General features: G+C 25.3%; 1 protein-coding gene across 1 annotated transcript; it reads right to left on the bottom strand.

Moving 5' to 3' along the window:
• Nucleotides 1-6,179: 6,179 nt before the first annotated feature.
• On the bottom strand, nt 6,180-7,573 carry LOC105638090 (myb-related protein 308-like; the record flags this gene model as incomplete). The annotated part of the gene is given in 7 exon segments (NM_001306036.1): nt 6,180-6,607; nt 6,609-6,615; nt 6,618-6,663; nt 6,666-6,673; nt 6,675-6,991; nt 7,106-7,235; nt 7,407-7,573. Coding segments are annotated over 7 exon segments (906 nt in total). The 3' UTR covers nt 6,180-6,342.
• Nucleotides 7,574-12,310: the final 4,737 nt, after the last annotated feature.

The following is a 12,310-nucleotide window of genomic DNA, read 5'->3' as shown; positions in this document are numbered from 1 at the left end:
AAATTTGTCGTAATACTTGACTATTTAGTTTTTCACATTTAATCCCTCGTTTAATGGTAATGTAACACTTTTTACTCCAAAAAATTAAGTAAATCTAAAATTATGGGTTGAAATAATTATTTAATTAAAATAGCGGAGACTAAATCATAATTAAAGTTAAATCTCTGGATGAAATAATAATCTACTCTTAAATGAAATTACTTCGTTAGCAAGATAGGTAGCGTGCTAAACTTTGATCGGTATCAATGTTTACTTTTTTTTTTTCACCATCCAATCAAAGCCGCCTCAAAGAATTGTACAACAATTGCTCATTCAATTTGAATTTTCGCAAGGCCGATTATTTATTTATGTTTCTCTAATTATTAAATTTTAAATTAATTAGTATTCCCCTCAAAAAAAAAAATGTTTTTTTCTCTTTTTTCTTTTTTCAAAATAGGTGTTGTTTTTATAATTTTAAAACTTTATTCTTCTTTTCTAATTTACCTTTATTTATTTAGTATTATAGTGAAAAATATTAATAAATAAAAAAGTAAAATAAATATGTATAATAAAAAATTGAAAAAAAAATTCTACAAGTGACATTTCTTATTATAACACAAAAAAAAAAAAATACATGTACCCAAAATAAAAATAATATGTTGAAGAATCTAATTAAGGAGGATAAGTGATAATTATTTATAATAATTGAGGGAATTTTATCACCCCTTTATATATGTTGGGCAGTGCTTCCCTTCCATTTCCTTTTCACCGTTAATTGTTCCTACATTTGGAATATTACGTTACAATTCTTTTTTTGGCTTTACTAATAATTTCTCATGCGCCGACACTGTTTTGGCTTTTCTGAACATAATAAATATATACTATTTTCTTCGCACATATCACCCTCAATGCAAGTTTCCAATTTCCCATCATGATATTTTTCTTAATATACTTTTCATATATTTTTTATTTTCTTCACTTAATTTTTAGAAAAGATTTCAATTTTCAACTCACTGCTCACACGTGGGATTGAACTTTTTAAGAAGTTGTCAGAAAAAAAGAAAAGGAAACAAGAACTTTGAATAATAAAAAAGAAACTTTTTTTTTTTTTTGATAATGATAAAAAAGAAACTTAATTTTCCTTAGGTTGAAATTAATTATTATTTCATTTCAATATTGAAGTTGCATTTTTTATTTTTTTTATATATACTGAAATTAATTTAATTAATAAGGAAAATGAATATTTATTCTCACTAACTCGAGTAAATCTTGTACTTTTCTTTCTTCTTTTTTGAAAGAGATTTTGAAAAAAAAAAGTAATAAGATTATCTTACATGCTAATTTTCATTTTTAAATATTGTATTAACTTATTTTTCAAATTTCGAGGTCAGACCATAAATAACAATTGTTCTCCCATTTATGAATTCTTTAATTTTGACATGGATAGTTGGTGTTTAATCGGATTAAGACAATGAACCTAATACAACACTCTTTCAATTCATAAAAAAACATATTATTGGTGAAAAAATATATAATAATCCGATTTTAAATTTTAAAATCCTAATTAATAGAGTGCGTCAATCCTTTTCAGTTGTGGTCGTGGGTTATGTTTGTAATTTGCAATCTAAGTAATTAAAAATGTCATTACCGTTGTGGAAAAAAACACTCGCCGCAAACCGAAACGTAAATATTTTGACATGTAAAGTACCAAAGAAAAAAATTTCATTACTGTAAAAACGCCTCCTTTTTTTTTAACTAGCATTAATACCCATGCTATGCATGGCTTTAATATATAATTTTTTATTAATTATAAATTTTCTTAATTATAAATATTATTAATGATTTTTTTATTATAATAATATATTGTGTAATTTTATTTGAATTTGTTGCTCTATTTGTCTAGAATATGTTTTTTTTTTCCCTTTTTTTTCTTTCTTGTTAAAGTATATTTAAGACAAATATTATATGCATTTTTAATATAAAACTCTAATTGTGATAAGTTTCAAAGCTATATTTAAAATTTTTTATATATTATTCAAATCATATTAAATTCAACTAATATTTTTTAAAAATTCACATAAATTCTACTAATTTAAACTATATCACAAATATCTCAACTTTTAAACTACTTAGTAAATTGCAATTTAAAAATTTAAAATAAAATAAAATAAAATGCATTATAGAACTCTCATAGTGAAAAACATATTCTAGCTATAGTTGTTTAGAAATAATATTTAATATATATATATATATATATATATATATATATATATATATTATCATTCATCACATTTACTGAGCGATTTATTATGCAAAATATTCATTGAAATTAATTTTAAATGACTTGAATTGAAATTAAAACATTTAGATCTTTGTTTAATCAAATTTTTATTGTTAGTTTTTATTATTAATAATTTCAAATGATGATAAATATATTGATAATAAATAATCATTTATTAGGTACTGATTGTGATAATCATCTATGTAAATTAATTACAACTAATAGAAAATTAATAGACGCAATCCTATTTCATTCTATGCTTATATATTTGTGCTATGCATAGATAATTTAATAAATATTGATTTTTAATTTTTAATTTAAATTTTTATATCTCAATTTTTATTAAATTAATTTGTAGATAAATAACTTTAGAATTTTCAATGTTTAAATTTAATTTAATAAATATAGTTAAAAATTTTATAAATTCTAAGTATGATAATAAACCAATTTTGAAAAATATATAATGTATAATATTAATATTAATATTACAAATAAACATTTTTATATAGTCAAATAAAGATTTATGATTTTGAAATGACAATTTTTGTGCTAATTGTTTATTTAATATTGTATTGAATTAAATGACTACTATTTCTTATTATATTATTGGTTATTATGCCTTAGTATTTATGCTTTGCATTTATTTTACAAATTAATTTCAATCAATAAAAATTAAAACAAAATAATTGATATGCCATAATTATAAATTTTTAAAACATTGAATCTTATGCGGCATAACTTAATTTTTCTAATCCTACATGACATTACAACTTTTTTAATCCTATATGACACTACATAGCACTTCTACTTAGCACTTTTTAGGGAAAAGATGTTTGTTATATATATATATATATATATATATATATATATATATATATATATATATATATATATATATATATTAATATCATTACAGTAAACAACACTTCGAACTGCATATTGTTTATTATTAATTAAGGTATATGAGAAAATATTAGTCTATATTTTATATATGAGACCACTCAACTAATAAGTCAAATAATTAATTAATATTCTAAAAACAGTTACAAATTTCTATCAATTTATTATTCATTTCTCAATCAAAAAAACAATAATATTTTTAGTTGCACCAACTGAATTTAATTTATGATTGTAGATAAGGTATTGGAGAGTCTTCGTAGAGCACATGAAATCTCTTACTTAGTAGTAGTTAGAAAGGAAGAAAGTCGTGGCAGCAAATCGTAGGGGCTAAAGGATCTATGTTTAGATTTCTTTTTAGGATACCTCTTGGCCATGACTTTTGGTTTTTTTTTTTTTTCTTTTTTTTTTTAGTATTGACTTTTCATTTCAATAAAAAATCTCGAAATTGTGAAAAAATTCGTTTTAAGTAATAACTTTTTAAAAATTTTAAATATTTGATTTTTTTTTAAACTAGCATTATTTTGAATTCGAACTCATAGCATCACTAAAAATAATTTCATTGTTGTGTTTAAATTAAAGTTCATATTATTACAAGATAAGTAATTATTTATTTATCCACGATGAATGACTCAAGTGGCAAGACACCTTAAAATTTAATAGGTAATTCATGTAAATCAAATATTCAATTTGTGAAAAAACATTTAAATAAAGAGAAATATCATGAATTTTAGTGCCTATTTGGCTCATCAGTTCAACCACCGCACCGGTGAATACGAAAATAATTTTTAAAATCTAATTGCAAAAAAAAAAAAATATAAATACAAATCAACCACCGATGAATACGAAAAATCTACAAAACATAATTGACAAAATTAGCAGCCAATTAGAACTTCCATAAGCAATCTATGCCGATTAAAAAGCTATAAATGACGAAAACCCTCTCTTATTATTATTTTTTTTTTATTTTGAGGGAGCTCCCTTGGTCTTCTTTTAAAACTTACACGGAAATACTCGGGCCAAAAATAGAAATATCAACTAGTAGTAGGATAATACTAATTTTGAGATTAACTTGTATTTTAGATTCAAATTTTTTCGGGTAATTTAAATTCTTAACGCAACATGATACATATCCAACTGTCAATTACCTTCGAAGTCAATACTAATTATCAAACTTGTACTAAAACATTTTCTTTTTTGAAATCAAACTTGGACTAAAACTAAATTAACACATGGATATATAAATCTAGAAGGATATATTTATATGAAAAGAATCTCAAAAGCCGAAATATAATAATTTTCAACTTTTTAATTATTGAATAAGTATTTAATTAATTTAATTTTATAAATTAAAGTATAGAAAATTTCATAAATTAAAATATGTTAATAAATATAATTCGTAAAATTTTATTGAGAAAAGTACAATTATTGAATTTATGTAATTTTCGGTCCCATTCATCACGTGTTGTGTATCCGACTTGTATTGTAGCTTTGGGTCCATATAAAATGTAAGACTATCACGTGGCGATTTTATTAATCTGTCCTATATATATATATTTCAAATTTACAATGCAGTGCAACTGTGCAAAGCAACAAAAAAACTAAAAATTGTGGACCTGACACTCGCCATAAAGATGGGGTTGTACCCAAGTGATACTCACTGCTAGAAGTCAAATATAAAATCCTGAATTAGGACCGTCCGAATCCTTTGGAAGTGTTTCTGATGCGATGTCTACTACCTTAAACATATACTATATTATTTTTCTTTTTTTTGCCGATAAAAAAAACACACGAGCAATTCCTTAATTTGGTAAAATCTTACTTCACAAATAATTCATTAAATAAAATAATTCATAAATAAAATGAACACTTATTATTTATGCAGGCAACATGCAACAGCGGACCAGGGGTAGCCACCGTTCTCCCTAATTTTAACATTTTTTCTGCAATTCACCTTATAAAATAATGAAATTTTCAGTTTTATCCCTCTAAATTTTAATTTTTTTTTATTTTCATAACTATTTTTTCTGATTTCGCTCACTAGCCACGTGATTATTTTGATGTAAGGATTAAATTAATCTTGGAATTCAATACATTTTAACGAAACTTTTTCAAATTCAATTCAATAAATAGTATCAAATTGATTTTCATTTATTAGTTTCAATCTAGGTCCATTTTGGATTTGGACTTGGACACTGACATTTTCTTTCATCGTTGGAATCACGAAGTTTGAAATTTTCACTCCTTTTTTGCGTCCTATTACTACAAAACTATGGGCCGTCCACAACCCTACCATTTTTTACAAAATAAATTAAATAATTTGTTCATCTCATTTCATTTATATAATTTGATAAAATATATATTTTAAAAATTTAGTTAATAAAAATTATTTTATTTTTTTATTCTTAGCTCATTAAAATATTAATAAAAGATATTCATTTAATGAACAATTATAAAAATTATTATATAAAAAATAATTATTTAAATATATAAATTTAAAAACTTTATAAATATTTTATAACATTCTAAAAAAGAATAATAAGTAAACAAAATAAAATAGATAAAATATATTTTATTTTTTCATGGTATCACGCACTCCATCACGGAGCTTTTTAGTTGCTCCATATTTTGGCCTTATCAATTATTACTTCAGTCATACCCTGTGGGTTAAAATAAGTATCTTTTAACAGTATGATTCCTTTTACAAGAACGAAAACGCACACGATAGGATAGCAGATAATACTTACCTAGACACAATGTATTTATAAATAAAATTAAAAATTTTTTAAAAATTGTTTCGATTTCATTATTTTTTTTTCAGGTGTACGGTTAAAAATATATTCTTTCAATAAAAAATTGTAATTTCATTGAATTGATTTGTAGGCCATACATCCGGTCTAGATATCCGCCTAATCTAATTCAAAGTTTAGTCATAGTTAAAATTCTTCGGTCTTCTTTATAGTTGTGTTTAGTGCATATGAACCTGAAAGCTCTTCTCACATGTCTAGCCTGTGTTAACAACTGAGCTACAACCAATAGATAATTTTATATTTTTATTTTATTGTGCAGTATTTCCAAATTTATACAAGGAAAGTACTGCGTAACGCTAATAATTAATGCAACTATATTGACAAACATTTTTTATTCTCCTATTGTTAACATTAATTACTATTGATATAAAATCTTCACGGCCATTCCTCAGAATCAAGCAAAAAGCCGAGAGAATCCAAGTCCAAATTGATATTATCATCGTCCCCAAGACAAACACTAGTGGTGGCCCACTCATCGTTTATTGTAGGCGGCCGCGGCTCCTCCTCCAAGCTAGGAAGAGACTGATAATGACTTAAAGAGTCATGCCCATAATTATTCATCACAAGCCCAACATCTTCATTATTATCACTTCCTTCAAACTGATCATGGCGGTCAATATTCATAAAATCTAAATCATAATTTTGAATATGCTCTTCATTGCTGCCACAGTACTGGATTAATTGCGATGGACAATCAAAATCTTGATTTTCCGGTGGTTGGTTTAGTGCTGTAGGGGTGGTGTTGTGAATTTCAGGCAACAGAGGTGGTGGAGATTGTAATGGAATGAAGACTTTGGTGCACCTATTAGCCTTCGTGTGAATAACTTGCGTTGGCTTTTGTGATTTCGACGGTTTAGTGCTACTATTGGGTTCAGTATAGGCTAGCATTTTCTTGGTAGAAGGAGTTTGTTTGAATTGTGGTGAATTAGATTGAGCATTTGCTTTCTTTCCCAGGGTAGTATTCCAATAGTTCTTGATTTCATTGTCTGTTCGCCCAGGTAGCCTTCCAGCAATTAGAGACCATCTGTAATAAGATGAATTATTTTAAATTTAGAACATAAGAATTTAAAAGTTTTGACTCAGTGATTCTGAAATGGATGGAAAAACAAAAAATACAAGAGAAGAAGAGAGAGAGTACCTGTTACCAAGAAGCTTATGGAGCCTAACAATGAGCTCTTCTTCGTCATGGGATATGTTACCTCTCTTGATGTCTGGTCTCAAATAATTTAGCCATCTAAGTCTGCAACTCTTGCCACATCTCTTCAGACCTGTATATTATATTTGTTAACTTATTACTGAATTCGGTAACCTAGCTAGCTAGTGTCTTGTATAATAACATTATAAAAGTTATAACTTCATTGTCTAAAAGAATTTCGGGTAAAAATGAAAAAGAAAAGAACTTTCTCAATTTTGGTAGTAGAAGTGAAGTATCGATCTACCAGCTCTTTTGGGGAGGTTTCTCCATTTGCCTTCTCCATGGGCTTTAATGTAAGACGTAAGAATTTTATCTTCCAAGGCTGTCCAGGCTCCTCTGTTCAGTCCTTCCTTGGAGCAACATGGACTCCTCCCCATTTCTCTCTTTCTCTCTGTCTCTGTTTTTTTACCGACATACACAGCCACAAGCAACTCATCATTCTTCCCTTTATATATACATAGCCCACTTGATGGTCTCCGCCAAATGATAAACTTAATTATTGTTTTTGGCTTCTCTCTTGTCATTTAGTCCAAGAAAATAAAATTATTACGTGAATTTCTTTAGTATGATAGGAAAATATCTAAAAAGAAAAAGAAATTATATTATATTTGAATTTTCTTTTGCTCGTCCTATGATATGGAAACATATGTACACATTATTTTTAAGACTATACTGTTCAGCAGCAGTATATGAATTCATTAATATAGACAGGTGGACAGAAATTTTCACATGTGTTTTTCATTTTCTTTTTTGTTATTATTTATTAATGTGAATATGCATCGTCGATCGTAAGCGAGAGAAATTTTAAGTTTGAGCGTGCGTGTTCCCTTAAAACAGTGTATTCTGATTGGTGGAAAATAAATGAAAAAGGACAAGTAAGATAAGTAATTTTTCTTTTCTTTATTTTGTCTGGGCATGAAAAATTGAAGAATACGAAACGAATTCACATACTATTTTATTTTCACTCAAATTTCAGAAAAATAATTGAAATTATAATTATACACTTATTGATTATGTTTATTTTTTAAAATGTCGACATTAAACTTATAATTTTATTTTACACCTGAGTGGTATAAAAGTTATTTATATTTTTTCTTTTAATTTCCTCTCACGCGTTTAATATTAATATCATAAAGTATTTTTTATATTTACTTTTCTCCCAAAATTTCTACCCAAACATGGTCGATAAATACAACATAGATGAACTTCACGTGATCGATGGTGCTTTCCAATAAAACTTAGATTTATACAGTAGATACAAGGTCTACGTCCATTGTCTTCAAAGTCAGAGGAGACAGTTTCTAATGCATGTAGCATATATTCAGTAACCGGTTTGAAATAAGTTCAATAATCGATTATTTTTGCATTAAAAGCGCATATAAATTTTTGATTTTATTTAAAAATCTATATACACTTTGCATATGCCAGTTATTTATTGTCTGGTTCAGTCATTTCAATAAAATATACTTCTTGAATATCAAATTTATATTTTCACCTTTACAGAGATAAAAGTCGTTTATCATCCCAATCAATACAGTCATTTTTTTATATATTTCAACTAATATATACTCGAATTTTGATTAGCAACAATAATAAGGTGATTGTACAGTACTGTATCTGGTTTCTAGAATCTTGCAGGTTCTACTGCATAGTTTATTTTAATCATTAATTTGGTTGCTCTACTGGCAGAGCGGTCCATGCGGTCCATGTGCTTGCTTATATACACCAACCTGGAAATAATATATTTATAAATTAGAATTGATGACACTCAGTTTCCCATTTGCCCACTCAGGATGCATCCTAGTTTTTTAGGTAAAAAGTTAGAATTTTATATATATATATAATCTTTTAATATTATTAAGAATTTAAGAATTTTTTCTTTCACTTTTGCTTCAATGTGACTACCTAACCTGTTTTTGATGGTTTAACCCCATCTTATTTGATATTTTTATTTTCTTTTCCTGTCTGTCGTTCAAATCTTCTATTGTTTCCTTTAAAAGAGCAAGGAGCCAAACTGTAAGAATTAGCTTAATTAATTAAAAACAATTGCTGGTCTCATTATTAGGATTTTTTAATTAAGTTTAATCAGACAATAGATTTTTACTTTTAAAAAAAAAATTACTGTAAATTTTTTTATTTATGAAAGTTTGATAGGCCGAAATAACAGTGCGAATTACACGACGGTTAATCATGTTTTAATTCACTAAATTTATGAAAGTTTTTCTGATTGAGAGGATTTTAATTGAAACCTTTCACTCCCTGCGTTCTTAGATAAAAGTGAGAAAATAAACCACACCATAAATCATTAGCAATTATAAAGAATTTTTTAAATCTTAATTTTCACAATCTATTGCAAATTCTAATTCAAATAATAAAATCATGTTCGTGTAACTTGATAAGAACAACAGAAAAAAAATGCCACATAAAAAAAAAAAAAAAATTCAGCTTAGAAACTCCAAATCTTGCATTTTAAAATTATGAGAAAGTTAATTATCAGTTATCATATAACCTAAAATTAGATTTTGCTATATCCACAAAATAATAAACAGAGTGTTTTGAGCTTTTATTTATTTTGTTCTATTTTTCTATTTCAGATGTTTTCGTTTGTGTTACTTGTTGTAGAAGTAAGAACATAATTGATATATGACGCAAGTGCATGGGTATTCATTAGAAATTAATGATCATGATCATGGTAGTAATGGAGTCTAATTAATTAATAATGCATTCTACATTTTTTTTTTAAAACAAAATTTCAAGATTGATGACATCTTGATTCTTGAAGGGTGAAGACTAACACATAATTATTTTAGGACGCAATTTTTTTCATATCACGTATCTTCTTTTTTCTTTTGACATGACGTTCTATGTCAATTTTAGTCAATTAATTCATATTAAAAATATTAAATTCAATACTATAATTACAAAAATAATTAAATAATATGAAACAAAAAAAAAAAAATCCATCTGAAGGAGGTGATTACATTATTTTTTTTGGGAAAAAATTATGATTCTCGATAATTATTTTTGATCATGCTATTCTCGATACATATAACAAACAATTAATTAATAACTTATATAAGATTGTAGTAGCCACAACCGTAGTACGTATAAATTGCAAATACATACATATATGAGCATTGTTTAAGACATTTATTAATAATTGTTATATATTTACTTATCTTTTATTAACATTAAATAATTTTTGAAAAAAATAAATTAATCAATTATTAAAATATATAGATAAATGAATAATAATTTTTAATTTTAATAGATAGATGTAGTTGTGATAAAAAAAAAAGAAGGAAACGAAAATAATATAGAAGGCATATAGTTTCCATCTCAACCTTTTCAAATAAAATTGGATTTTTCAAATCAATTTCTTCTTTTTTTCTCCAAAGAAATTCAATTTCATCTCTTTTCCCTTCATCACTATTTATATTATTAGTGTTTTTTTTTTACATTATTTATATTATTAGTGTTAGTATTTAACACGCAACTAAAATAATTATTTGATGAAGACTTTATTCAATAATATTAACAAAATTCAAATATGAATCCTTGGGTTAATTTAAGCTTCAGACGTCTTTTTCATTAAAGAAAATGATATTTGCAATTGAAGGCTTGAAAATTTCTTCATGTGCTGTTAAACCTCAGCTAACTTTCAAATCCCTTCCCTTTGGAACTTTTCCAGGAACCTCTATTCCAAGACTCGTAAGTAAGCTTGTACCAAATCTTCTCTCCACTATCACGTTTCAACTTAGTCTTCTTGCAACCAAACATATCAAATTTATTTATATAATAATTCTATATATGACTAACGGCCTTTATTTTTTGAAAATAAATCAAACCTTAATTTTATACACATTTACATGTATTATTGACCTACATTATCAAATTTTAATTTAAAAATATTTAACTTGTTTGAAAATATTCAACCAATCGATGTATATTACTACTTGCATAACAAATAAAATGAAATATATATTGATGCCAATTAAGTGGCGGTCTGGTTTGGTCTTTTTACTTATGTGATGAGTGTGAGGTTTTGAGTTCGAGTACGAGAGCTATCCCATTAAAAATAATTATACTTATGTGAAATTTTATTTTTAATAGCAATCGATTATTAAAATTTTTATTAAACAATTATGAATTAACAACCGTCATAATTCATTGTTAGTTATTGATTATAGTTAGAAGCTCTATTGATTACTATCAATAATTAAATCAAACATTCTTTTAATATGTAATTTATTTTTATAAAATTAGAGAGTTGAATTTATACAATCTATAATATGTGATCACCTTATCATATTATTATTATTATTATTATTATTATTATTATAATTCTAGTTTGAATTTCAAATTCCAATAATTCATCTGTAATTAATTCTCACTCGCAATAATGAAGTAGTTTGGTGATAAGACCTTTTCTTTTCTTTTCTTTTTTTTTTTTATTTTTTTGTAAATTTAGTGATAAAAAAAATTATTTCTATATTTAGAAAAGTATTTTTTTGGTAAACAAATTTGGTTTTAGATGGAAAGTTAATGTGTTATGTGCTACTTGGACAGCAACATCACTTCTATTGAAATGTACGCTCAAACATCAAGCTACAGATTGACGGTCTAAACCACCAAAAAAACATTTCTGTTTTAATATAAAATCAAAAAAATCCAAATTTTCATATATAAAAACTAGAATTATAAGATTTTATAAGTAAATTATATTTTAATCCCTAATGAATAATCACATTCCATCAGTATCATATATAATTCATTATATTTGATTTTTTTATTAAAATAGAGAAATAAAATTTTGTTATATGAATTGACAAATTGAATTTTGTTTTATTTTTTTATACTATATTCAATATATTAATATTTTAAAATATACATTTCATATTAAATTTATTCCGAAAATCCACTCTAAATTAAAACTAAGTTTAAAATTTCAATTTAAATTGAAATATTTCAAATTGAATTTTTCTTTTCCAATTTGTTTATTATCAAAATATCAGGACTTTTAATTATATTTATTTCATGCATATTAATTAAATAATTTCATTATTTTGTCTTTGGGCTACAAAGACATAAATTGACCGATAGAACATGCCAAAATTGGAATAACGTCCTTTCTTTCATTCAGCGCAA

This window comes from Jatropha curcas, chromosome 8 (genome assembly GCF_041381405.1).
Source record: "Jatropha curcas cultivar XTBG-Jc1 chromosome 8, XTBG_Jcur_1.0, whole genome shotgun sequence".
In the NCBI taxonomy this organism is placed as follows: Eukaryota; Viridiplantae; Streptophyta; class Magnoliopsida; order Malpighiales; family Euphorbiaceae; genus Jatropha; species Jatropha curcas.
Note: the sequence above shows the minus strand (reverse complement) of the source record. Positions and strands in the feature narration are given on the sequence as shown.